Source organism: Trichechus manatus, unplaced genomic scaffold (assembly GCF_000243295.1).
Source record: "Trichechus manatus latirostris isolate Lorelei unplaced genomic scaffold, TriManLat1.0 scaffold00056, whole genome shotgun sequence".
NCBI lineage: Eukaryota > Metazoa > Chordata > Mammalia > Sirenia > Trichechidae > Trichechus > Trichechus manatus.
The window spans coordinates 8,287,701-8,315,229 of record NW_004443992.1 but is presented as its reverse complement, the minus strand read 5'-3'; the positions used below and the strand labels follow the sequence as shown (position 1 = coordinate 8,315,229).

The 27,529-nt window shown below is 34.9% G+C and overlaps 1 protein-coding gene across 6 annotated transcripts in view; it reads left to right on the top strand.

Moving 5' to 3' along the window:
- ORC2 (origin recognition complex subunit 2) overlaps positions 1-27,529 on the top strand; it is a 155,490-nt gene that overhangs the window by 111,905 nt on the left and 16,056 nt on the right. For all 6 annotated transcript variants that reach the window (XM_023732975.1, XM_023732976.1, XM_023732977.1 and 3 more), the window contains 10 exons: positions 631-734; positions 1,195-1,338; positions 6,723-6,812; positions 8,350-8,439; positions 9,116-9,147; positions 11,725-11,785; positions 13,715-13,908; positions 18,247-18,345; positions 21,213-21,322; positions 23,490-23,622. In XM_023732975.1, coding sequence (XP_023588743.1) covers positions 631-734; positions 1,195-1,338; positions 6,723-6,812; positions 8,350-8,439; positions 9,116-9,147; positions 11,725-11,785; positions 13,715-13,908; positions 18,247-18,345; positions 21,213-21,322; positions 23,490-23,622 — 1,057 coding nt within the window. The remainder of the gene's footprint in view (positions 1-630; positions 735-1,194; positions 1,339-6,722; positions 6,813-8,349; positions 8,440-9,115; positions 9,148-11,724; positions 11,786-13,714; positions 13,909-18,246; positions 18,346-21,212; positions 21,323-23,489; positions 23,623-27,529) is intronic.

The window sequence follows — 27,529 nt, the reverse complement described above, 5'->3', positions numbered from 1 at the left end:
CTGAACTCTGAAATCAATAAAGTATTGGAAAGATTCATATTTACCCTTTAGCTACCAAGATACCTAGAAAACCAAATTAATAATTGTAAAGTTGTGTGTGAGCATGCAATAAAAGTAAAAGCTGAGGGTTATTTGATCCAGGCTTGGTGCACCAGTGTAGTATCATAGACTTCTCCCAACAGACTATATCTCTCTAGTGAACAGATAGTAAAATCTGCCAAACCATTATTGTTTGCTTGGCTACCCCTTTTCTAAACTCTTGTGTTTAATCCACCCTCTTTCTGTTAATGTGGTTGTTTGGTAGATTGGTTACAGCTTTCTTTATAAGAATTATTTTCCTGAGATTACATTTTAGTTACCTTAATCAGAGTTGGCTTTTTCCAAATCTCAGACATTTCTTCCCTTCTTCCTTTATTTTTCACATATGGAAAAATAAAATTCAGTTACCTACAACCAAAAACATATTAACACAGTAATTCATAATATATTTTTAATACTTAAAGAGGCTTTTAAACCAAAAAAAAAAAAGACTTTTACAAGTTATACAAATACATATATTCATTATGTTAATGTTTAATTTTTTAGTGGTTGAATTTCATCACTTTTGAGTGATTTATTGCTTTTGTTTAGGTTGACAGTGATGAATAAACTGGAATTAAAGGAAGACAAGATGCTGGAGGTTCGATTTGTGGGGGATGATGATGTTCTTAATCACATTCTTGATAGAGAAGGAGGTACTAAGTGATTATATAGTTGTAGAGATGTTTATGTAATGCTTGTGGATTATTTCACTTTTTAAAATATTTTAACAATTCTTTCTATTTTGAAGATATAGCACAAAGTATTTGATCTAGTAAGGTTGTGAATAACAACTACTTTGATTTTTAGTTTACTTTATTCAAACTTTAATTGAAAAACAAAAAATAACAAAGCCTCATATGAAATGCTCAGAAGTAGTGGTAAATGATAACTACCCATTGTAATCAAAAGGTGTGGTTACTTGGACTGCAAGCATACCCTTTCAAGATTTTTTAAAATTTAGTTATAACAATGTGGAAGAATGTCAATACTTTCAATGAATTGAAGAGAAAACACTGAGAATCTTTTTTTTTTGGATTTAAGTAATGACAATATAAGTAATGTTTAAAAAGAATTTGTACCTGTCATGTTCTAATTCCTTGGATGTACTTACAGGAGCTAAATTAAAAAAAGAACGAACTCAGCTTTTGGTCAACGCAAAAAAAATAATAAAGAAGCCAGAATGTGACTTGGAGGAAGATGACCAGGAAGTCCTAAAAGATCAGAAGTATGTGGAAGTTTTGGGAAGAGATGTTCAAGGTATTTGAGGGGAGGAATGTACACTAATATTTCTGCTAATAGCAGATAATTGCTTTGCAGGATACACAGAAGTAGTCTGGTAGATTAGGCAGTGGTGTGCTATATATTTGTTTCACATTTTTGCTCCATAGTTCTCTTTTTAACAAACAGTCAGTTCAGTCCTGTATTTAATTATTTTTAGAAAGAGGGACTCTACAGACCAGCCACTCTAAAAGTGATTTTTTTAAGATGTTTATATTTTAACTAATTTTAAAGTAATTTCATAAAGCAAGTCACTTCGTTATTACCTTGATGTTCTTTACAGAAATAGTTGGAGGGAATATTCCAGGAAGTAATGTTGTTCAAACCTAGGCTTGCCACTGTTGTTTGTGTTTTACTTTTTGTTTGTGTTTTCTTTTTACACCTAAGCCCAATCCCTGCCATATTATACTTAAAATATTTTTTAGGTTGAATTATATTTTAGTTAGAGTTCTTCTGGGTACCAGGAGTAAGATCCACTCAAGCTGTCTTAAAAAAAATAAAAATCAAGAAAAAAATTCAGTATTGTTGTCAGTAGGGGTGTTGGAACTGTGATAATGTTTAAAACTGCGAGACACTGCTGTCGTGGGTTTCCCCGTCTCCTTCATATCGTCTCTATGCACCTGCTCTGTTCTTTCTGTGCCACCTATCTCCCTCTGTTATGGATTGAGTTATGTCCCCATAAAATATGTGTTCTAAATCCTAACCTCTGTGCCTGTGGTTATAGTCCTATTTGGGAATGGATTATCTTTGTTATGTTAATGAGGCAGGATTAATACAGGGTGTATTTTGATCCAGTCTCTTGAGATATAAAAGAGATTAAACAAGCAAGCAAAGTAGAGATAGGGTGAGAGAGATATAGTGCCAAGCCACGTGAAGGCTGTCCAGGAGCAGAAGCTCAGAAGAGACAAGGACCTTCCTCCAGAGCTGACAGAGAGATAAAGTCTTCCTCTAGAGCTAGTGCCCTGAATTCAGACTTCTAGCCTCCTAAACTGTGAGAAAATAAATTTCTATTTGTTAAAGCCACCCACTTGTGGTATTTCTGTTATAGCAACACTAAATAACTAAGATACCCTCACATACATGTTTTTTATTCTCTCATACTTGGCTTATAAATGTCCGTCATGACCACTCCTGACCTTTCTGTCACGTCTTCTTAAGTCTCAATGCTTCTAGTTTAGTTCCCAATGTTAAATGACTTGGTTTTTCAGTTCTCCAGTTCCAGATTCTCAAGAATGGATTTAGCTCAGTTCATCTTTTTAATCCAGAACATAGAAATGGCATATAATTGGAAAGCCCACAGATGAACCATATTGGGTTATTGTGCCTGCTCCTTAGTTCATTAACTATGATGGTGGCAGAGTCATGTAGTATAAAACATGACCCCTATCTCTCAATAGGCTTGGAGGGTAAGGTGGATTCTCTTAAAAGTCCCCAACTAAGCAGTTTACATTTTTAGGACATATTCTGAATAGAATTTTGAATTCTCGACTACCTATTCTGCTAGGCCTAAGAAGAGATTTAAAACAATATTCTAAAAGATAAACTTTTGTTTTCTTAAAAATTGTTTCTTCTTATTAAGAAAAATGAGTATTTATTATAGAAACTCTGGAGCAGTCCTTCTAATCTGTTCACATATCAGCACCTACAGCAAGTGACATTTGGAGAGACACACTGGAATAAATGGAGTAGGATGCTCCAGACCAAGGACAAATGCTCCTGGGCCTCTAACTCCTAATCCCACCCCCTTTGCAGGCCCTGAACGACATCCTCACATGCCTGAGGGGTCAGTATCTCAGCACACTGTAATCCTACCTCTTGTTTCTGTACACTGGTTGGGAAGCTATGCTTTAGAATAATGTTTCTCAACCATTTTTTCATTATCTTCCTTTAAGGGGCCTTTTGTAGCCCTGGTGGTGCAGTGGTTAAAAGCTCGCCTGCTAACCAAAAGGTTGACAGTTCGAATCCACCAGGCACTCCTTGGAAGCCCTGTGGGGCAGTTCTGCTTTGCCCTATAGGGTCATTATGAGTTGGAATCAACATGAGGGCAATGGGTTTGGTTTTTTTGGTTTAAGGGAACTTTTTAGACATTTTTTTCCTAATCATTCCCATCCATGAAATTTAAAACAACAGATATAATGTATATCTGTTTATGTATTGTGACCTTTTGAAGGACTGCAAACCATTGTAATATCTAAGAAAAGGTTTTTTCGCACTCCTTCTCCAAACCAGTTTTCACCCCATTGGGAATAGTACCGTCCTGTTAATGCATGTTTTAGAGAGCATGGAACTGTTAACATTTTGGTATGTTTCCTCTGTCTATACATGCATGTACACATAGAGGTTTATATGATTGTGTTTATAAAATAGGAGATTGTTATAGCATGCTTTTGCAATTAATGTGTCATGTATGCAAAAATCTGTATCATTAAATATTTTTCTACTCTGTCTTTTTTTATTGGCTACAGAGACTATTCCATTACATGGATGTACCAAAATTTAACAAGTCCCCTATTGTTGGACATATAGATTGTTGCTTATCTTTATAGAAATGCAAATTAAGACACCTTTCCCCATGAGATTCATTTTACACTCACTAGATTGACAAAGATTAAGGAGTCTGGTTAATATTAAATGTTAATGCAAATACAGATTACCGATCAATGGGAACTCTTAAACTTGCTTGGGAAAAGTTTGGTACTATTTTGTAATGTTGAGCTTTCATAGACTCTATGTCTCAACAATTCTACTAGATATATACCCTAAATAAACTCATACACATGTGCACTGGATCTAAGACACATGTAAGATATTCATGCAGTACCATTTATGATAGCAAAAATTGGAAACAACCAAAATATCTATCAACAGGAGAATGGATAAGTTGTGTTATGTTCACACAATGGAATATTATACAGCAGTGAAAGTAGATGAACTAAGCTATGCAAAATAATGTCAGTAAAGCTTAGAAATAATATTGAGAGAAAAGCAAATCAAAGGAGACTTTAATGTGATGTCCTTTTTTTGGTACAACTCAAAAAGAAACAAAAGTAGACAATGTTTTTACATTACATTTGTGATGAAGCTATTCTTTAAAAGCAAGGAATAAATTCAAGAAAGTAGTTACTTTTAGGGAGAGGGATATGGAAGGTGCACTCAAGTAGACAAGTGGTGTTGATAATATTTTGGTTGTTTAAATGTTTGTGAGTATATCGTTTGTTGTTTGCTTCATAATATGTGCTGCATGTATTCTTTTCTGTGTATCAAATATTAGGTGATTTTTTCAAAAAAGTCTTCTGGCATAGCATAGATAGGTTTAGGAACAATTACAGTGGACTCCGGCATACATAATCAACTGGTGGGAGCTGCTGTGCAGAGTTGTACTAAAAGAGTAGTTCTCAAACTTTTTAGTCCCAAGATCCTTTTATGTATAAAAAAATTATTGTGAACCCCATAGAACTCATATTGATGTAGGTTATATCTATTGGTATTTATTATATTAGAAATGAAAGCTGAAATTTAAAAAAAATTAATTTATTTAAAAATATCAATAATAAACTCATGACATGTTAATGTAAATTATATATTTTTAAAATGAAAGCCAACTATTTCCAAATGAAAAAAATTTACTGAGAAAGATATTGTTTTACATTTTTGCAAATATCTGGCTTAATAGAAGACTGCTAGGTTTTCATATCTGCTTCACACATCTCATTAGCCTACAGGGTGATGACATCATCACATGTCATGTAATCTCTAGATTATCTAACTGTATACTCTTGAGAGGTTGAGAGTGAAAAAGTCAAATAACATCTTAATATTATTCTAAAAGTAGTTTTAACATCTCAGTTTCCCAGATCACACTTTGAGAACTGCTGTACTAGAGAGCAGACTTCTAGCTACGAGTGTTCAGAGTGTTTGTAGGTATCAGTTGTTATTATTTAAAGAGGGGATTGGAGAAAGCCAGTTAAGTTAAATTCCATTAAGAGCACTTCTGCTATATAACAGCTATTTAAATCACACCCTCAGTTAACAACTGTATTTTGCAGGTTTGCTTCAAGAAAGAAATACAACCAGTAAAGTCTCTTTTTTCCTCCCTCCCCACAGGAACTACTGTTATAAATTGAATACATCTTCCTCTAACCCGTTTTTTGTATTTTTACATATATTTTTGTGTATCTATGAACAACATATATTTTATGTGTGTTTGAAATTTTATGAAACAGTATCATAGTCTACATATCATTCTGTAAGTTTTTTCACTTCATCTTATATTTTTAGAATTATGCATTGACATATGTAGAGACCTAGTTCATTTGTATTTAATCTGTATAATATTTCATGTATGAATATACCATATTTCCCAGGTCCCTTAATGATAGACATTTACATTTGTTTTCAGTTTTTCTGTATTACAAATAATACAGCAGTAATCATCTTTTGTACATGTCTCCTTATGCATATGTGCTAGAATTTCTACAAGGTATATTTCTGGGGTCTTATATAGGCAGTGTATAAGACTTCCCATTTTGCCACATTTCCACCAACATTGATATAATTAGATTTCTTTAAAAAAGTTTTCCAATCTAATTTCATATTAGTTTGTGGGTTGTGTCTTTATTTAAGAAATCCTTCTCTACTCCAAGGTCATAAATATATTCTCTAATATTTGTTTCTAATGAAGTTTACTAGTTTTGTTTCTTTTTATGTCGGGTGAGAGGTAGAGAATGAATTGTATACTTTCTATAATAAAAGCTAGATTTTTCTGACTACTTTTCCCCGCTAATTTGTAATTTGTGGTCAATTAAAAAAAATAGGTGACTACCTCTGGGTTAAGTCTGTGACCATGAAATAGAGCAATTCTGTGTGAGAACTGAATTGAAAATTTGGCTTCATCTTGGTGAGGTTGGTCTGAGCAGCAACCAACACAACACTAGTGCAGCTCCTTCAAGTTCTTGGTACAGTCCTCTGTTGTGATCTCTTGTTTCCTTTATGATATTGTGTATTTTTTTAATGTTTTATGTATTGTTAAAAGAGACCTTTGTGCAAGGCAATACCAAACCCAAAAAACCTATTGCTGCTGAGTCAATGCCGACTCATAGCGACCCTTTAGGACAGTAGAACGGCTCCATAGGGTTTCCAAGGTTGAACTTTTTCTGGATGCAGACTGCCACATCTTTCTCCCACGGAATGGCTGGTGCATTCGAACCACCAGTCTTTTGGTTAGCAGCCAAGTGCGTAACCGCTGAACTAACAGAGCTCCTTGCAAGGCAACAAGGGATACAAATATTAAGTTTCTAACTTAATGTTTGTATTTTCTTTTCTTTGCCCTTTCTCCTAAATGCATGTTGCATTTTCTCTTTCAGAATCCTTGAAAAATGGCTCTGCAGCAGATGGTGGGAATAAAGTTTATTCTTTTCAAAATAGAAAACACTCTGAAAAGATGGCTAAACTAGGTATGTTGCTTTTCTGATTTCTGTAATCCATATTCACCTTCGCTAAGAAGGTATATTTAACCAACCACTTCCAAGAAGATGTATTAACTAAGAAGGTATATTTAATTGTCGTCGTTAATGATGATTAAATATAATTGGGCTAATGAATATTTGGGGCTAGAAATAAACCCTGAAGGATTGGAAGGCTTTGTAAAATCAGAGAAGTGAATTGTACGTGTGAAAATGATTGAAATGGCAAATGTTTTGTTGTATATATTTTACCACAATAAAAATAGAACCAAAGACTGAACCATAGGCATTCCTATAGGTAAAATGTTGGGGAAAATGAGAATAGTGAAGAAGAGATGGAGTAACCACCAACAGAAACCAGAATAATGCCATTGGACCCAGAGGGAGGAATAATTTCAAGAAAAGATTGGAAAACCCTGGTGAGAGAGGATCAAGGAGATTAAGGAAAAAGAAGAAGCCAATACATTTGTAGAGACTATCATGAAAGTCTTGGGTCATTTTCAGTATTGGAGTATAAAAACGGGAGCTAATGGGAATAATCATGAAGAAATAGCCAACTTTTCAATGCTATATGTTTTACATTATTCATGCATATTATAGAGTTGTAGGTATAGTGTATACCATACTTTATGGGAGATTTAAGGGATTTTAAAATATACTTTTAAACGTGCACGGTTTTCACTTAATTGTAGATCATACTTTCTGGTCCTTCGTTCTCACCCCTTAGCAAAGATGTGCCTCAGGTATATATGATAAAGAAATAGAAGGAGTATAGGTTTGGCAGTGGCGAAGAGTGGAACAGAGCACAATAATTAACGGAAGCAGCAGGGTCAAAGTTAGTTCTTAATTTGTACTTTTTTTGAGAGACCTGTGGATAATTGAAGTTTTGAAGATATTGGGAAGACTGAATAAAGGTGAAAGCAGTAGTACTCTTTTTTTAAAAAAAAAAATATATTTTATTTTTGGTGGCAATATATACAACCAAACACATCCATTCACAATTTCTGCATGAACAGTTCAATAACATTGGTTACATACTTCACATTGTATCACCATTCCATCCCTACCCATATTGTTTTATCACCATTAGTTTAGGCTCTCTACCTCTTAAAGTTCTTGTCTGTGCTTTAGATTAACTGTTGTTGGTTTACACTCATATAGGTAATTCTTTGTAAGAGTGCCATGCTCAAGGCAAACATTCTTTATTAATTGGGCTAAACTATTGTTAAATTAGTGATGGTTTCATGGAATAGTTTCCATTGAAGGTTTAAAAATTATTTCCGGCCATTAGGTTTGGGGATTCCTCCAGCCTCAGTGGATCCAGTAAGTCTGGTTTCCATATGAGTTTGAAGTTCTGTTCCACAGAATAGAGTAGTACTCTTAATATAGGTAGATTTATTTATTTTTCAGATAAAAGTAGCGGTTAGTCTTTTTTTAATAAGCATTTATGTAAGTGGAATAAGGCTATTTCCCTCTTTATCTGCTGTTGTCCATGAAATGTTTGTTTGTTTAATTTGCCTGTTTACAGCTTCAGAACTAGCAAAAACACCAACAAAAAATGTTTCATGTAATGTGAAGGATGATCCTGAAGTAACAAACATTCCTCAAAGTAGCAAGGGTAAGACTTTGCCTCAGTTCTTTGAAGAGAGTTTTCATAGTTGCTTCAAATTATAGACTGTTATTTATTTTACTTGTCTAAGTAAATTTTTGTATTTTCTTTTCTATTCTCTAAATTCATCCAACAAAATGCAGTTAATACCCCAACCTGTGTGCCTTAGTGTACAGTGCCTATATTCAGCAGTCAATAAAAGGGGAAAAACCTGTGCTACTGAAGTTATGCAGATTGACAGGGCTAACTACAAACACTCTTACAGTCCATTGTCATTTGCTTGAGTTAGCCAAGTGTTCATCAAAGATTTGCTTTGGCAAATACCATTCAATTAAATCTTTGGGGGATTGGAAGTCTTGTATTTTGTGAAGAGTTGTTGGGCAGCTATTTTTGGTATATTCTATTTCAACTAAATTAAACATTGTACTTTTTAATAACCAACAATGGAAAGGTCCTTTTTTTGTTATAGTAATACTACAGAAATGCAAGAAATAGTTGTCACTAATGGGAATAATCACGAAATTAATAGTGAAAATTCACCTCTAGTGAAGATGCAGTTAATTGAGAATTTAATAATATATGGCCACTTCTGTGTAGAAACTGCCACTTTGCTTTTAATAAAACTAAACCGTGATGAAAAGTGAAGTACTTATAGTAAGTCATGGCTTTTTGTTTCATTCTTTAGGGCATTCTGCATCAGACAAGGTTCAGCTGAAGGTAAGCAATTGACTAAAAACAAACAAAAATGTAACTATTTCAAAGTAAGACATGATAAAAAATACTCATTTCATCTCTTAATTTATATAGTGCTTTATAATTTACAGGTAATTGTCAAATTAAATACCTACCTTATAGATGAAGAATTTGAGGCTCAGAAAGGTGAAGTGACTTGGGCTGAGTTCACCCAACTAGGAAGGAGAAAAGGTGGAAAATGAAGCCAGGTCTACTGGACCCAACTGTCTTGCTTTTTCTGCTATGTCAGAACTATCCCTGGGTATTTTCAATTTAGTAGAGCTGGCCTGGAAATTTTATGGGTTTTGTTTTGTTTTGCTTTTATATATACTATTCTGTTGTTTCTTGGGGGTTGATCCATTAATCTCTTATTTTATAATTTACATTTGAAAGCTAAGTTGGCTGTAAAATGGGCAGATTCGTTCACGGTTGCTGAAAGTAATTGACATTATTTATCCCCTGTTTTGTATTTTTGGGGTTTTGTGTTTTCATCATGCCTTGTCAAATGGGTGCATGGGTGTGGGCAAGCCCATATGGACATGGAAGAATCCTAGGCCTTGGTGTTTCAGGGCATTGGGTATGTGAGTGGTGAGTGTGTCCGGGCCTGGGTGGCTGTAGACTTAGACACACCTGGATAAGAGTGTGAGTAGAGACATTCAAGGTCAGTGCAGACACGTTATGTCTGTGCAGACATGTCTGTTTAGGCCGGTCTAGCTGTGGGATAGGAGCCCTGGTGTCACAGTGAGTAAGTGCTCGGCTGGTAACTGAAAGGTTGGCAGTTCAAAGCCACCGGCCGCTCTGTGGGAGAAAGATGTGTCAGTCTGCTTCCATAAAGATTTACAGCCTTAAAAACCCCATAGGGCAGTTCTCCTCTGTCCTATAGGGTTGTTATGAGTTGAAATCAACTTGATGGCAGTGGGTTTCAATGGAGGTGTGGGATTAGAAATGTCACAGCCTACTTTGTCTTTAGGAATGCTTTTTTCTCTATTTTATCTTGTATACTGTATCGCTATAAAAGAATGAAACTCATTTCCATAATCCAATCAAGAAATTAGATACATTATTCTTTTTCAAGTTGTAAATCAGAATCATTATTTACTATCTTATTGACTCTCCAAAAGACCTCCAGAAAACCTGTTGATCAGACAAACCTAAGTTTATTAGACCTGCTGCAATAACTACATGACAAAGAGGCTTAGTGTAGTGTCCATGGAAGAGGGAGCTCAGGGGAGGATATGTATAGGCTTTGGGATCTGGGCTCAGGTGGTTTAAGGAATGCCTTTTAAGATGAGGAACTGATTGGACAAAGTTCACAACATGATATTTTAGGATTGGTGGACAGAGTGAGGAAAGGATCTTGAAGGGAGTATTGATAAACTGTTACTTGATAAGCAAGCTGTTTGCCCTGTTGAGTAATCTGTTGTCCTGCTGTGAGAACAGTTTGCCCAAATGAGCAAACCGTTTAGATAAACTAGTTTGCAGAAATTTCCTGTAGCAAACACTGAAGTTATTTGTTAGTTAATAGCCTTATCTTCTTGAGCAAGAATTTTCTGAAACAAATCGTTATTTTGACACAGGTGCTCTCAGTTCTCAGACCTGATAATTAAGCTGTGTGGGTGCAGGTTGTCTCAGTTTAGTAGGACATGACCTGCATTTTAAAAAATGAAATAGAACAGAATAGAAATTTTCTATTTTGTAAGTATTGTTTTCTTATAATTTGTTTCAGTTATATATGCACATGTGTACTGGATCAAGATAGCAAAATAAAAAAAAAAATTGGAGAATCTTGATCAAACACATTAAACATTTCCAAATCAAATTTTATTTTATTAACAGTTGTTTTAACTAATACAAACAATTTATCACAAAACAGTAGACTTAAGTTTTTTGTTGTATTTTCATGTGAAAAAAAAAAACAGTACTTTTATATATAATTAGTACTGTTAGATACTAACATGTGTATAGCAGTAGCCATTGTAATGTGCTGGAATTTTAATGGTATTATTGTATTCTGTGAGGAAGAGAAAAACATGAAGACATGCTTTTTTACTTTATATGTCTATAAAATATTTTAAAGTTAAAAGATATGGAAGTAAAAAGTATAAATTCCTGTTTCCTCCTCACAGAATGTAATACCTTAACACCAATAAATTCCTAGTACACATGGGAGTGCCCATTTCCGTGCATACTTATCAACACTGGATATTATTACCCCTTTTTTTGTGTGTGTGTTTTTAATATTCTGCTAATCTGAGTGTGAAAAGTGGTTCACAAGGCTGACTTATGTTTTTTTTCTTTAACTACATACTTTACAAGTGTCCTAGAATACAGTTTCTAAAATCACTCTAAGAATCCTTTGGAGTTTGTTTTTGTTGTTATATTCTTCATTATTTTTTCCCACAAATGCATTTGTCTTTATCTTCCTAAAGTCTTAAATTAGAGGCTCCTCATTTAAATCAAAATATTTTTCTTTTCTAGCCTCTTTCAGACCAGTCATTAATTTTCCATGTCATTATTATTATTTGACTATTTAACTATAATGCTTTTTGTTTTTTAAAACAGAACAGTGACAAAAGTGAATTTCTGTCAACAACATCTAGTGGTCCAAGGAAAAGACTAATAGGTATGTATTTCTTTTTACTAAATTTTTTTATTGCCCATCTAAAGAAGAGGCAATAGTGTTTAAGTATCCAGCTTCTAGAGTTAGGCTGCTTAGTTTTATAATTTTTTCTGCCCCTTACTAGGGCCTCTCTATACCTCAATTTTATCATTTGTGAAATGGGGATAATAATGGTACTAGCCTCACAGTTGTTATGAGAATTAATTGAAATAAAGAATGTCAAAATGCTTATTGTAGTGCTTGACCTTGATAAGTGCTTAACAAGTATTAGCTATTATTATCTTTTATTATTGTAATTGTAATTATGACTGTTTTTTGCTATATCTTTTCACGAGAGAAAGGATTTGCTCATTTCATCAATTAAACTAGATTCTTTAAGGGTAATGACTATCTTTTTAACTTTAACACTCAGCAGTATGTCTTTCACATTATCGTCAATAGGTATTGAAATCTATTAAAACATCTCTCCAATAAAATAACATGCCATTTGGAATACTTGTTTTGAGACAGTTTGGAGGAGGGTCTATTGATTTATTTAGAAATTTTAAATGAAATAATATTAAAGATTCGTATTTGTACTGAATGCTATACAAAGCCAACTAAACACACACAGGTCCTGCTGTCTGGGAAATTAAAATGGTTTTAGATATTTAAATATTTCGCTTTGGAACAAATAAATAATTGACCTTTATGTTCCAGAATGATGTAAGCCCCTTTCTTGTGGTTTTAACCCCTGGCAATAATACTAGCTAACATTGTCAAATCCAGTCAGACTCCACTGCTTCATGCTATAGCCCTTTTCTTTCAAGGCATAGATTTTGTAGAGCTGTTAATCCTACATTTTTAATCAGTATAAAAATGATAATCCTAAATGATTGGATATCTGAAACAATAAAAAATAATATATGTAATGTTTATTATTGATTATTTTACATCTGATACACCCCATAGCCTAAAGAAGAATCCTTTGTGAGAGAAGATAAACTTCCTCTCCCTTCTCAATCACCACCAAGCATGTATACCTATATGCAGGATGTATACATGTAAATAAGAGGGAGACATTTTCTGGTGACTCCTACCACTTTAATGTATCTTCCATGGACAGCAGCAGTGCAGATCTGAATCTGCTAAGTTATTTATGCCTATAAAATCAAGCCCTTTAAAAAAAAAGTTTTTTCAGTTAGTATCTGTACTTACTATATACTGACTCTAGATAATCCTCTGAAATATATCTATTATTCAAAATAAATGTACTGATTTGGTGGAAGTTATTCCATATTTTACAAGTTAACTTTTAAAAATTGTTTTACACTTTGTGTTAGTTATACTTATTTTGATTAGTGTAAAACTAGCTTTATTATTTCTGGAAAGTGGTGGAGGTGGTTATGATTATTTAAAAATTATACTGTTTAAATCTGGAAGCAGAATTCCCCTCAATTCTCATTGGTCAAACAAAGGGTTATATATAGCAGCTCTAGCTACAAGAGAGGCTGGGAAAGCAAGTGTCTGGCAAAAGGAAAAGACAATTGCCAAGATTCATCCCCTGAGGTGGGGCACATTGCCACCCACATTTTATAGAATTGGAGTTCTGTTAACAAGGAAGAAGGAAGGAGAATGGAATTAAGTATCAATGGACAGTTTCTGCCACAGTTTCTACTGTGTGTCAGGCATTATTAGGTGCTTTACATACATTTCAATGTAATGTTCACAATGGTTTATTAAATTAGGCACTATTAGCCATATTTGACAAACGAAGAAATTGATCCTGAGAGATTTTATGTAACTGACTAGCTCTGGTGAAATCATGAGCAAATAATGACAAAACCAGAATTCAAACTCTCTTACTTCAAAGCCCACAATGTTACATATTACTCCACAATGTTTCTCTTGTCAAACTGTCAGATATTCCCAAGTGTTTTTTTCCCCCCACAGTTCCAAGTTCTCATTCTGACAGTGAAAGTGAATATTCTGCTTCCAACTCAGAGGATGATGAAAGGGTTGCACAGGAATATGAAGAGGACAGTAATGAAGTCATATTGAGCCAAAAGATTCAAACTCAGAACAGAGTAGTTTCAGCTCCTGTTTGCAAAGTAACACCTTCTAAGAAAATGAAAAGAGATAAAACAGTAAGTCAAGAGGGAGACTTTTAACCTTAAATGAAAAATAGTGTAATACTTCAAAGCTAGAATAAGAGATCCAAATCAGAGAAGTCCAACATCATTTTTTTCCCTCTTTCTTCACTTTCCTGTAATTTCTTAGCCCTGCACATTTTACTAAATATCACAATGAATCTCTATCATATGAGGCTTTAATATAGAATCCCCTCAAGAATAGGAACTGTGTCTTTTTTCTTATATTTTAATTTACTATACAAATTATTTTTTAACAGTTTACTACAGTAATTTCAAGAACAAAAGTCATTTATAATCCAGTCTTTCTAAATATCTCATTTTCATTTTTAATGTTTTCTCCTAGTCTTTAAACAAATGCATACATTAATACTTCAGAATAGAAATCTTAGTGAACAAATAATTTTGTAGTCTTCTTTTTGTACTTAAAAATTTTCCATACTTTTACATAACCTTCATTATTTTAATACTAAAATGTCATTAATCAAGTCCCTATTTTGGAATATTTACATTGTTTTTTATTTTTACTGTTGTAGGTAATGAATCAATAGCTATGTTGTTGTTATTTTTCCCCTCTCTTGACTTATTTTCATAGAATAAATCCCAGGAATGAGATGAGGATAGAAAAAGGCATGGTATGTCTTTCATAGTTTGCCACTGCTTCCAGAGTTGTACCAGTTCACAGTGACATCAACAGCACATGAGTGTATCATTTTTACTGTAAACTTGCTAGTGTTAGCATTATTATTTTTTCTTAACTTTAGCTCCTGTTTAGGAGCTCCTTTTTAGAACATCTTTATATATTACCAAGATTAGCTTTCTGTAGCCACTTTTGCCTTTTTTTTCCTCCCCAAGGAAAATGCAAGGTATTTCATGTTTTAAATGAGTATTCTACTTATAGCCTCTTCTATATCTCACTTTGTTTATTGAGTATTTCTTCCACTTCTCAGTGGTAATACATTTATTTTAAAGCTTAAAAAAAAAAGACCGAAGTGACTGATTTGCTTAAGAGCCTGGTAACTTAAAATTTTGTTTTAATTTAATTTTTCAGTAGTTTTATTCATATGGTTAAACTGTTCAAAAAATTAAAAGCTACACACTGAAAATTCTCCCTCCTACACCTGTGTCCCTTGTGCCCACCTGCCCCCACCTCCCACAATAGGTAAACATTATTTTATAATGTATCCTTTTAAAGGTTTTTTTTTTTTGCTTGTACAAACATATACTTACTTAATCCCCTTTTATACAAAAGATGATGTATTATACACGCTGTTCTGCATTTTGCTTTTTTATCTAACAGTACATTTTGGAGATCTTTCCATATCAGTAATAAAAGAACAACTTGTCTTTTTTGTTTTATTTAAATGCCTACATAGTGTCTATATATAAATGGATATTTATTTAACCAGTCCCAGTGGATCGACAGAAGGAGCCCTGGTGGCACAGTGGTTAAATGCTTAGCTGCTAACCAAAGGTCGGCGGTTTGAACCCACCAGCCGCTCTGCGGGAGAAAGACGTGGCAATCTGCTTTCGTAAAGATTACAGCCTTGGAAACCCTATGGCTTTCTTCTCTGTGTCTAGCAGTTCTACTCTGTCCTATAGGGTCTCTGTGAGTCAGAATCGACTCCATGGCAGTGGGTTTGGTTCGGGTGGATGGACGTTAGTGTTGTAGCTAGTCTTTTGCTGTTATACACAGTGCAGTGCTGCAATTAATAATCCTTGTACATAGTCATTTCTTACATGTGTTTTATTTATCTGCAGGATAAGTTGCTTGATCAGAGAATAAATATATTAGTAATTTTGATAAATACTACTGAATTGTTCTCCATAGTGATCGTTTTAATTTATACTGGTATGAAAATACTTGTTTATTTGCTGCCTTGCCAACTCAATGTGTTACCAGACTTATCCCAGTATTGTTATAATTTGCACTTTTCTTAGATGAGTGAAACTGAGCATCTTTTTGTATGTTGAAGAGCTGTTTGTATTTCCTTTTCTGTGAACTGCTTATTCATATGCTTTGTATATTTTTCTCTTGAGTTGTTGGTCTTTTCCTAATGAATTTGTAGGAGTTCTTTATATATTACCGAGATTAGTTTTTACAGTCACTTCTGCCTTCCTTTTTCCCCCCAAGGAAAATGTAAGGTATTTCACATAAGAAAAAATTCAGTTCATAAACAAACATAGGAAAATGTTCAACACGGTAAACAACAGAGGTATGTGCACAAAGATGTTCATAGCAACATTAAGCATAATACAAAATCGAAAACAAATGTCCAACCATAGAGAAATGGTTAGGTAAGTTATAGCATATATACTCAGTAGACTGGTATATAAACATTTTAAAAGTGATAATTATACAGCAGCATGAAAAATTAACAAATTGCCAAGTGAAAAAATAGATACAAAATTATATATACTGTTATAACTAAAAGACACCTAGATAAAAGGACTGGAGCAAGGCAGTATCATGAATAAAATTTTTTTCTTTTGTTTTCATTGTAATTTGTTATAATACACAAAAATCCTTTTTTATTTAATAGAAACTAGTTACATTAGGAAGATAAAAATTTAGAAAGACTTGTAAAACTTGGAATTTGGGCAGTGTGTTTGGTCTTTGTCACATTTTTGATTCCTAAACTATGATAGCCCAAGTTGCTTTTGCTTTGTAGGCTATTATGGAAACTGATTGTGGTACACCTGTCTGGAACAGAGGCTGATAGTGCTTTGGGTCCCATGCTGGATTATCTTGGATTTATAGTAGGGGAATGTGCAAATTTGTTCTGAGTGTAATTATCAGGGATATATAGTAGTGTTGTAGCCCTCTTATAGGAAAGGAAAGCTCTGACTTAACATCTGTACTTTATGTTGGAGAAACAATGCAGAACAACACATTTGGGGCTACTGTAAAGGACACAATGAGCACATAAGCAAATGCACCATGAAAGCCCCTTGGTCTGTATAGAGCAAGCTCTTCTTTTCCACATCTGAGCTCCCACCTGAAAGTAAAGTCAGAACAGCCCCTAATACAAGGGGCATAAGGCCTGTGCATCTGGAAAACTATACAGAATGTTGGATCCTAAAGCAAGAATGAAAACTAGTTGTTATTGAGGCACCTCCAACTCACTATGACCCCATGTGTGTCACAGTAGAACTGTGTAGGGTTATCAGTGGATGATTTTTCAGAAATAGATCCACCAGACCTTTCTTCCGAGGCGCTTCTGGGTGGACTCGAACCTCCAACCTTTTGGTTAGCAGCTGAGCACGTTAACTGTTGGCACCACCCAGGGATTTGTAATATTATGATTAGAGCAGCCAATGAAATTCAACATGTTCAGGTTGCATATAAGTTTTCTGTTCCTACCTATAGTACAAACTCTATGTAACCTGGTTTGAACTTTGCCCTTGAAAATCCAGAATGGATACAAGAGAATTTTGTAGTTAATCAAATGAAAGGAAAGTTTAAATTTAGAGACAAAGCATCAGTAACTAAAAAGTGTGGTATTGATATATGACTGTACAGACAGACCAGAAAAGAATGTCCAAAAATAGACACAGATATATCTGGGAATTTAGTTTATGCTAAAAGTGGCACCTCAGTTCAGTTGTATAAAAGTGAACTTTTGATTAGACAGTTGGAGGGAAAATCTCTCAGTATATACCTTTTTATATAGTTTTATAGCATTGGGGATGTATTTAAGTCAGTGTAAGTAATAAGTGATGTGGCTATAGACCCATGTTGACTTGTTTAGAAGAACACCGAGAAGAGGCTTATTATCCTAGTATTCTGTGTAAACATCCAGAGCAAATGTAGGAAGCCTACTCCTTGAATGGCTTCCCATCCCTTCCTTACCACCCTGGAGATTAGTCCTACCCAGAGACAGAAAGTAGAGTAAGTAGTGAGCCATTGTACTGAAATAGTAGGCAAGTCTTTTTAACCTTGCTACTGATTTCTTCCTCATTTTCACAGTTCTTCAGCTATACTAATAGTAAAGACTTTACTTGAACTATTTGAGAAGCAAACACAAATCCTAATGTATAAGAACCATTTTTTTTTTTTTTTTAACGCTTAAGTGGAGGTTATATGTTAGTACTTAGGAATAAGTTTTAGGAGCAGACTACTTCAATCTAGTCATTTCTTTAACTTTTATGATCCTAAGAGTTAACTCAGTTTTATTACTAGAATTAAATGTGCTTGGTCCTTAACCTTAAAAAGAAAATACCACCTATCAAGGAATTTCACATATTCTGTTTTACACTGTTTTGCTGTCTAGTTTTGATATAAAACAGATGTCTAAAACTAGTAAGAACTGACTTTGCTATGTCCCATTTCAGAGTGACTTAGTAGAAGAGTATTTTGAAGCTCACAGCAGTTCAAAAGTTTTAACCTCTGATAGAACATTGCAGAAACTAAAGAGAGCACAACTGGATCAGGTACGTTGCAAGGAATGTTACTTGTAAACTTTTCTTGTTGTGAGCTGAAAAGTATGCTACATAAGCAAGAGATCTGAAGAGTAAACCTGCACGAGCAGAACTCTTGTCCTGATCAAATGAACACTAATTCATGTGAAAAAATTATTGCACATTGATTTTGTTGTATAAGTGGTAAATAGTTCACTGGACTAGAATTCTCTGTTGTTAAGTGCTGTCAAGTCGATTCTGACTCATAGCGACCCTATAGGACAGAGTAGAACTGCCCCATAGGATTTCCAAGGAGCAGCTGGTGAATTTGAACTGCTGACCTTTTGGTTAGCAGCCAAGCTCTTAACAACTATTCCACCAGGGCTCCAGAATTCTCTTTGGCATAGTATAATTATATGGCTTTTCTCTTGTTATTTTATCATTTCTCCAAGGTCTGCAATAAGGGTCATAGTTTCTTTGATATCTATGTACTATTAATTTCCGTTATTAATTTAGCTCATTTATTCATTCATTCTCACACTGGTCATAAAACAAAGACTATGGCCTGACTTTGCAAAAAGCAGAGAGTATGTTATGGAAAACCTTCCCATTGAGGTAAGACAGTGAGGTTACTATACACTGTGGTTCCAGGTGCTCATTTTACTAAAAATGCCCCACAATTGTACTAGTTGGGATTTTGACTGATACCTCCCTAAGAGCGGAAATCTTTCAATAGGAGGTGGAGTTGATAATCTGAGTAAAGAGGAGATTATTATTAGCTCAGAGAGTATCAAGATTATTCTCTGCAATTCAGAACTTGGTGTTATTTTCTAAGGTGCCCATGACTTTTGATGTAGGAGTTTTAGTTTGGGACTAGCTATAGAAAAGAGAGAGGAGTCTATAGGGTAAGCATTTATGATCTGGATAATATAGTACTGTGTTTTTTGTTACCTAGTTCATAGATATTAAGACTCAGATCAGAGACTAGCTGAAAATGTATGTCAAGAAGCTAGCTTATTCCAAGGAAGAGATGATGCTAACATCTGCTTAGTGCATATATTTTTATAGAAGTAAAATGGGAAAAGGATAAATGAATCTAGGGTCGAAGTAGGACTTCAAGGACCTGGAGGCAAAAAGACCTCCAGGAGGATAAAAGAAACACCTCATGATAATGAGGGAGGGGAAGGCCTTCCAGTGATTGTGGAAAGAGTTAACAAATACAGTCTCAGTGACATGGGGCAATAAGCATTTGTTTCTGAAGTTTGCTCCACATAGGTGTCTTCCTCCTTAGAGGACTAGCTGAGGCAAGTTCTCATAGCAGTGTCAGAGTAGTAAGAGAGCAAGTGGTAAAACACAAGGCCTCTTAAAGCCTACACTTAAAACTGGCACATTATCGCTTCTGCATTCATTCTAGCAGCCACAACAAGTCATGTGGCTGAAAACAAAGTCAAGAGGCATGAAACTGTACTCCACACCTTTAGTGGGAGGGACTGCAGAGTCACATGGCAAAGGGTATGATTACAGGGAATGGGGAAGAATTGGGGCCAATAGTGCAGTTCTCCACAGATATTAATTTGAAATGAAAGTGTATAGATAAGAAAACATTCCAGCATTCACACTATGAGTATTCTGGATAATCCTGTGTAAATGACTACAGGCAGTTCCTGGGTTACAAACGAGATCCGTTCCCAAGTCTGTCTTTAAGTCTAATTTGTAGGTAAGTCAGAACAGGTACATACCATTCTTACCTAGGGTCTGCCAAACGTGTGTCTTTGTATATAGTATATGTTTTACCTTTCTATCTTTAAGTCGGAATCAACTCCATGGCAACGGGTTTTGTTTTGGTTGGATGCATATAAAACACTTAAACACTTCTAAACCGCAGTGTTTTTATGAGTGTCACAGAGTAGCGCGTGCATTCATTATTATGCACCATTATGTGTATTTAATTCAAATTTTTTATATAGTAGGCTTTATGGCAGTCCGTTCGTAAGCACTAATTGTCCGTAAGTTGGATGTTCATAACCCAGGGACTGCCTGTACTAGAAATGATACTAGTGCTTTTTCTGCCTTTATATCTATTTAGAAGTTTTGCTGAGAGCTAGTCCTGTTTTCTTCAGGTATGTGAATAAGTAAAAACTGTACAGGCCAGAATGCCTAGAATGTTGATTGCAAAACTAGTCTTCAGAATTAAAAGAATATGTTACTTTAAAGGTAAAAAACTTCTCCATACTTATAAAAGATAAATTTGTCAGATGTAGCTTTTGGAAGAGAACCAGTAGTATAAGTTTATTTTACTAGTGATAATGATAAATTATAAAGAAACTTTAATGTTTTCTAAGAATTAATATTGTACTGTTACTTAAGGCTTTTACATTTTTTTTTCAAAATCCATAGTTTTTTTTATTATACTTTAGATGAAAGTTTACAGAGCAAACTAGTTTTCTCATTAAACAATTAATACACACATTGTTTTGTGACATTGGTTGCAAAATCCATAGGTTTTTAAAAGTCTGTCTGGATTTGTTATCAAAGCTGGGAGGCAGATTTAATCATCTCCTTATGGTAACGATCTTTTTAGCAATTAAAGCCGTATATTTGGAATTTATAATCATGTAAATAGTTCTAGACAAAGCATAGCAAATTCTTCATTGTTACTACACATTTGCACTGTTAACAAGATTTCAAAAAGGATGTTGAAGAAAACAAATAGTTAAATCATATGCAAAGTAGTATGTATATTCAATTAATGTACTGTACACATTACCAAACCAGATTAAAAAATGTTTCTACTAATGACTTCTTCTAACTTCTACCTCTAGGGAAATATTTTCCATTTGGATTGACTTGATGTATGTGTTTTGAGAGTGATTTTTCTCCCTCTTTCCTTTCTTTTTAAGCAAACTTTGTGTAACTTACTGAGCAAGGTTTCTCCTTCCTTTTCTGCTGAACTTAAACAACTAAATCAGCAATATGAGCAATTATTTCATAAGTGGATGTTGCAATTACAGTAAGTATTATAATCATTGCAAACCCTTGTTAAACAAAAGATAATATATTTATATAAATCTTAATGTTAAAAGGAAAGCAATGTAACATATTTAATTTTATTTTTACAACAAACTTGATATATATTTAAGATAGCTATTTTTCTAATTGTATGACTCATCTTAGAAATTCCATAGTTTTAAGAAATTTGTGTTTTCTAAGTTTATCAGACTTGACAGCCCATTGGTAAAATAAATAGCCTTTTTATAAGTTATTATTCATAAGAATATTTAAACTCTAATATGTCAAGATTGATAAATATATCAGTTAGGTTTCGGTCTGGTTTTCCGCAACAGAGTTTCTGATACGAAAGAATGTATATTTCTTTTAATTTCATTCTATATATATATATATACCATAGACTTTCACAATTTTGTGATTCTATATATATACCATAGACTTTCACAATTTTGTGAGCAGATGTGTTCTATAAACATTATTTTCCATTTTTAAAATTATTTCCTAGACTTTTTTTTTTTTTCAATTTTATCCGTTTTCATATGCCTTGGGTTAAATTTTAAATTTCCATCAAAACCTAGAAAAGTGACTAAAATCAAGACATAGCATTTTTATTACTATAGTTACTTTCATACGTATACTAAAAAGGACCTTTATATAGGGAAGTGCTTAAGATGTACACTACTGTGAATACACACATACTCACAATTACATAGTGTCACGGGGGTGAATAAGAAGGCAGGTCCACCAAGCAATCAGAACATAGAAATTGCCAGAATCGCCCCCAGTCAGTCCTGGTTTTCTTTTGCCAATAATAGGTCCAAGAGTTGTTCTGGGAAGGGAGTGGCTATTTTCTCTGCAAGCATCTCAGCTTCTCTCAATAAGGTGTTTATGATCTTGTACATTATAAATTTATAAAGCAGCTCTTCACTCTAATCCTGTTCTTTTCCTAGTATTTCAGCTCCCAGATAACTTGATTTGCTTTGCTACCCAGCCTAGATCTCATAGTCATCTACTTTAGTAGAATTGCTAACTTCCTGAATTACCTTCCTTCTTTCTGCTGCTTTTGCCTTGCTAGTTGTCTGCTTTTAGGGGTTATCTCTTTTCTTTTCTTCTGTTTCTAGGCTGTCCTGCATAACTAGAGAGCATCACATAAATACTGTTTGCTGATTGACTTCCATAACAGTCATGGAGTTGAACTTTAGCTTGACCCCTAGCACTTGGTGTTTTGGTGGTCTTAGTGACTCTCGGCTTCAATTGCGTTTTGTATGCTGAATGACTCCCCTAACTGTATTTCCAGCCCAGACCTCGCTCCTCAGAAGCAGACATGGATTTCTGAATATATATTGGAGGTTTCTACTTAGATGTCCTGTAAATAATTTAACATACATAAAATAATAACTTATTCTAAACCCATTATTCCCAACTAACCCCGCTACCCAGCACAGTGAATATCATCCAATTCACATAGTTGCCTATGCCAAAAAACAAAGTTATTCTTAAATATTTCCTTTCTCTCAACGTCCACATCTAATCAGTATCCAGATCCTATTGATTTGACCTCCTAAAAAGCTTTTGATAGCTTACATTTTTCTCCATGACACCTAACTCATCATCATCTTTTGCCTGGATTACCAAAATAGCTTCCCAATTGCCTCTAGTTTTGCCCCTCCTTCCTGTCCATTCCCCACACATACCCAGTGTGATATTTCATGTTATTTTCCTACTTAAAACTTTTCAGTTAATGCTTTAGTAATTTTTAAATGTTCATTGTCTTTAGAATAAAGTCAATCTTAGCATGGTTTAATAAGACCTTCGTGATCTGGCCCCTGCTTACCTTTTCAATTTACACTATCAGTTTAAATTCTGCTTCAGCCTATAAAACTTTTCACTGCCTTGCACTGGCCATGTTCTCCCTTGCCTTTAGGCATCTGTCACTTTAAAAATAATAGGAGCTGAAGGGAAAGCTATTGAAGAAGTTGGAGTGATAAGCTTGGTGTACAGACAATAAAATTGTGCTTTTACCATGTATGAGTTTGGAATCAATATAGTTATTTATCTACCCCAATTCTTCCTGTATTCTTTGTAAGCTTAAATTAAGGAAACTGATTATAAAATTGGCAGTAGGAGATACTGAACTCTAATTTCATGAATGGTCTCTTTCCTAACAGCCTGGGGTTCAACATTGTGCTTTATGGTTTGGGATCTAAGAGAGATTTACTAGAAAGGTTTCGAACCACCATGCTGCAAGATTCTGTTCATGTTGTCATCAATGGCTTTTTTCCTGGAATCAGTGTGAAATCAGTAAGTTGTTGCCAAAATGTTAAAGGGAATAAAACTATGTCCCATGCCAATCCATTCCTCCCCCACCACAATTAATGAGGATGCTACTTCTCATTCTGGAACATTCAATTTAAAGGACTTTTGTTTTTAGCCTTCTTACTAATAGCATTGCGTAGTGCTTAAGACCATGTGGTTAGACTCAGAGTGCTACTTCAAATCCCCATCTTTACATTTCCTGTTTTGTAACTATACATATTATGCTTTAGGGAAATGTAAGCTTTGTTAGCTATGCCAAACATCAACGGTTCTTCTCTGAAAGATGAGATTATGGAGGACTTCAACTCTGTTATACTTTTATGTCATTTTGGTAATCTAAAAATAATAAAAATTTAAGTAATCATTTGTGGTTTTACAGTTCACTTATCATAGATCATTTTTACTCCAAATGCTCATATCTCTTCATCATTTGAAAATTAATTTACAGCTTTTGAGTGCTGAATATTAACTAATACAGTATTCCTTTTTAAAAATATCCTTGGTGTTTTTGTACTGTTCGCTTTGATGAATCTGTAGTTTTCTAATGTTTCTCATATCGTTGGGGTTTGTTTTTGTGCCCACTTATGTTCTTTACATATTTGCTATTCTTTCTTGTTTCTTTTTAGCTGTAATTTATGGAAAAAATAATTTAGCGACCCCCAAAACTATTGCCCTGAGATGATCTTATCTGTCAGGTTGTTGTACTGTGGAGGCTTGTGTGTTGCTGTGATGCTGGAAGTTATGCCATAGATGTTTCATATAGCAGCAGGGTCACCCATGGTGGACACGTTTCAGCAGAGCTTCCAGTCTAAGACAGACGAGGAAGAAGGATCTGGCAGTCTACTGCTGAAAAAATTGACCAGTGAAAACCTTATGAAAAGCAGTGGAACATTGTCTGATACGGTGCCGGAATATGAGCCCCTCAGGTTGGAAGGCACTCAAAATATGACTGGGGAAGAGCTGCCTCCTCAAATTACAGTTGACCTTAATGACGTAGATGGAGTAAAGCTTTCGGGACCTTCATTTGCTGATGTGGCGTGACTCAAGATGAGAAGAAACAGCGGAAAATGCCCATTAATAATCAGAACATGAAATGAAACTAGGAAAATTGGAAGTCTTCAGAAGTGAAATGGAACACATAAAGATCAATATCCTAGGCATTAGTGAACTGAAATGGAATGGTATTGGGCATTTTGAATCAGACCATCATATGGTCTACTATATCAGGAATGACAAATTGAAGAGGAAAGGCGTCACATTCGTCGTCAAAAAAAACATTTCCAGATCTGTCCTGAAGTTCAGTGCTGTCAGTGATGGAATAATATCCATACGCCTACCAGGAAGACCAGTTAATAATGACTGTTATTCAAATTTACACATTACCCACTACTGCCAAAGAATAAGAAATTGAAGATTTTTACCAACTTCTGCAGTCTGAGATTGATCAAACATGCAATCAAGATGCATTGATAATTATTGGTGATTGGAATACAAAAGTTGGAAACAAAGAAGAAGGATTGGTAGTTGGAAAATATGGTCTTCTGATAGAAACTACGCCGGAGATCATGAACCTCACCAGATGAAATAAACTGGAATCAAACTGACTACATCTGTGGAAAGAGACAATGGAGAAACTCAGTATCATCAGTTAGAACAAGGCCAGGGGGCCAGCTGTGCAATAGAGCATCAATTGCTCATATGCAAGTTCAAGTTGAAGCCAAAGAAAATTAAAACAAGTCCACGGAGCCAAAATACAACCTTGAGTATATCCCATCTGAATTTAGAGACCATTACGAGAATAGATTTGATGCATTTAACGCTAGTGATCAAAGACCAAATGAGTTGTGGGATGACATTAAGGATGTTATACATGAAGAAAGCAAAAGGTCATTAAAAAGACAGGAAAGAAAGAAAAGGCCAAAATGGATGTCTGAAGAGACTCTGAAACTTGCTCTTGAATGTAGAGCAGCTAAAGCAAAAGGAAGAAATGAAGCAAAAGAGCTGAATAGAAGATTTCAAAGGGCTACTCGAGAAGACAAAGAGTTACACCTGGAGTTAGAAAACCTAAAAGAACACGCTTGGCATTTCTCAAGCTGAAAGAGATGAAGAAAAAATTCAAGCCTAGAGTTGCAGTATTGAAGGAATCTCTGGGCAAAATGTTGAACATTGTAGGAAGCATCAAAAGAAGATGGAAGGAATACACAGAGTCACTGTACCAAAAGAATTGGCTGACAGTCATTTCAGAAGGTAGCATATGATCAAGGACCGATGGTACTGAAGGAAGAAGTCCAAGCTGCACTGAAGGCATTGATGGAAAACAAGGCTCCAGGAATTGACAGAATACCAATTGAGATGTTTCAGCAAACAGATGCAGTGCTGGAGGTTCTCACTCATCTATGCCAAGAAATTGGAAGACAGCTACCTGGCCACCTGACTGGAAGAGATCCATATTTGTGCCCTTTCCAAAGAAAGACGATCTAACAATGCAGAAATAAATCGAACCATATCATTAATATCACACGCAAGTAAAACGTTGCTGAAGATAGTTCAAAAGTGGGTACAGCAGTACATCAGCAGGGAATTGCCAGAAGTTCAAACCGGATTCACAAGAGGACATAGGATAAGGGGATATTATTGCTGATGTCAGATCGTTCTTGGCTGAAAGCAGAAAATACCTGAAAGATGTTTACCTGTGTTTTATTGACTATGTGAAGGCATTCGACTGTGTGGATCATAACAAATTATGGATAACATTGCGAAGAATGGGAATTCTAGAACACTTCGTTGTGCTCATGAGGCAACTGTACATAGACCAAGAGGCAGTCATTTGAACAGAACAAAGGGATGCTGCATGGTTTAAAATCAGGAAAGGTGTGCATCAGGGTTGTATCCTTTCACCGTACTTAATCTGTCTATGCTGAGTAAATAATCCTAGAAGCTGGACTATATGAAGAAGAATGCAGCATCAGGATTGGAGGAAGACTCATTAACCTGCGATATGCAGATGACACAACCTTGCTTGCTGCAAGGGAAGAGGACTTGAAGCATTTACTGATGAAGATCAAAGACTACAGCTGTTGTATGGATTACGCCGCAACATAAAGAAAACAAAAATCCTTACAACTGGACCAGTAAGCAACATCATGATAAATGGAGAAAAGATTTAAGTTATCAAGGATTTCATTGTACTTGGATCCACAATCAACGTCAGTGGAAGCAGCAGTCAGGAAATCAAATGACATATTGCATTGGGGAAATCTGGTGCAAAAGACTTCTTTAAAGTGTTGCAAAGCAAAGGTGTCACTTTCAGGACTAAGGTGCTTTGGACAGGTTATCAGGAGGGAACAGTCCCTGGAGAAGGACATCATGCTTGGTAAAGTGGAGGGTCAGCAAGAGAGAAAAAGAGGAGGACCCTCAATGAGATGGATTAGCACCATGGCTGCAATGATGGGCTCAAGCATAGCAAAGATTGTGAGGATGGTGCAGAACCAGACATTTTGTTTTGCTCTGTTTACACAGGGTTGCTATAAGTCAGAACTGACTCTATGACACCTAACAACAAGCAGATAATCTTTAAACCTTAAACCAAAAATATCCCCTGAAGTTTTCTTAAAGCCAAATAATAGTTTAGCTTAATTAGTAAAGAATGTCTGCCTTGAGCATTATGCTCATATAAGATCTATCTCTATGGGATGAGATTGACAACAGCAACTTCAAAAGATTAGATAGAAACCTTAGGGAGCAGCGAGTGTATATTAATGGGAGAGGAACAACTCAGAAAAGGAGGATGAGAATGGTTGCACAGTTCAAAAAATGTAATCAATGTCACTGAAATGTACATATAGAAACTTGAAGTGGTGTATTTTTTGCTGTGTATATTCTTAACAATAAA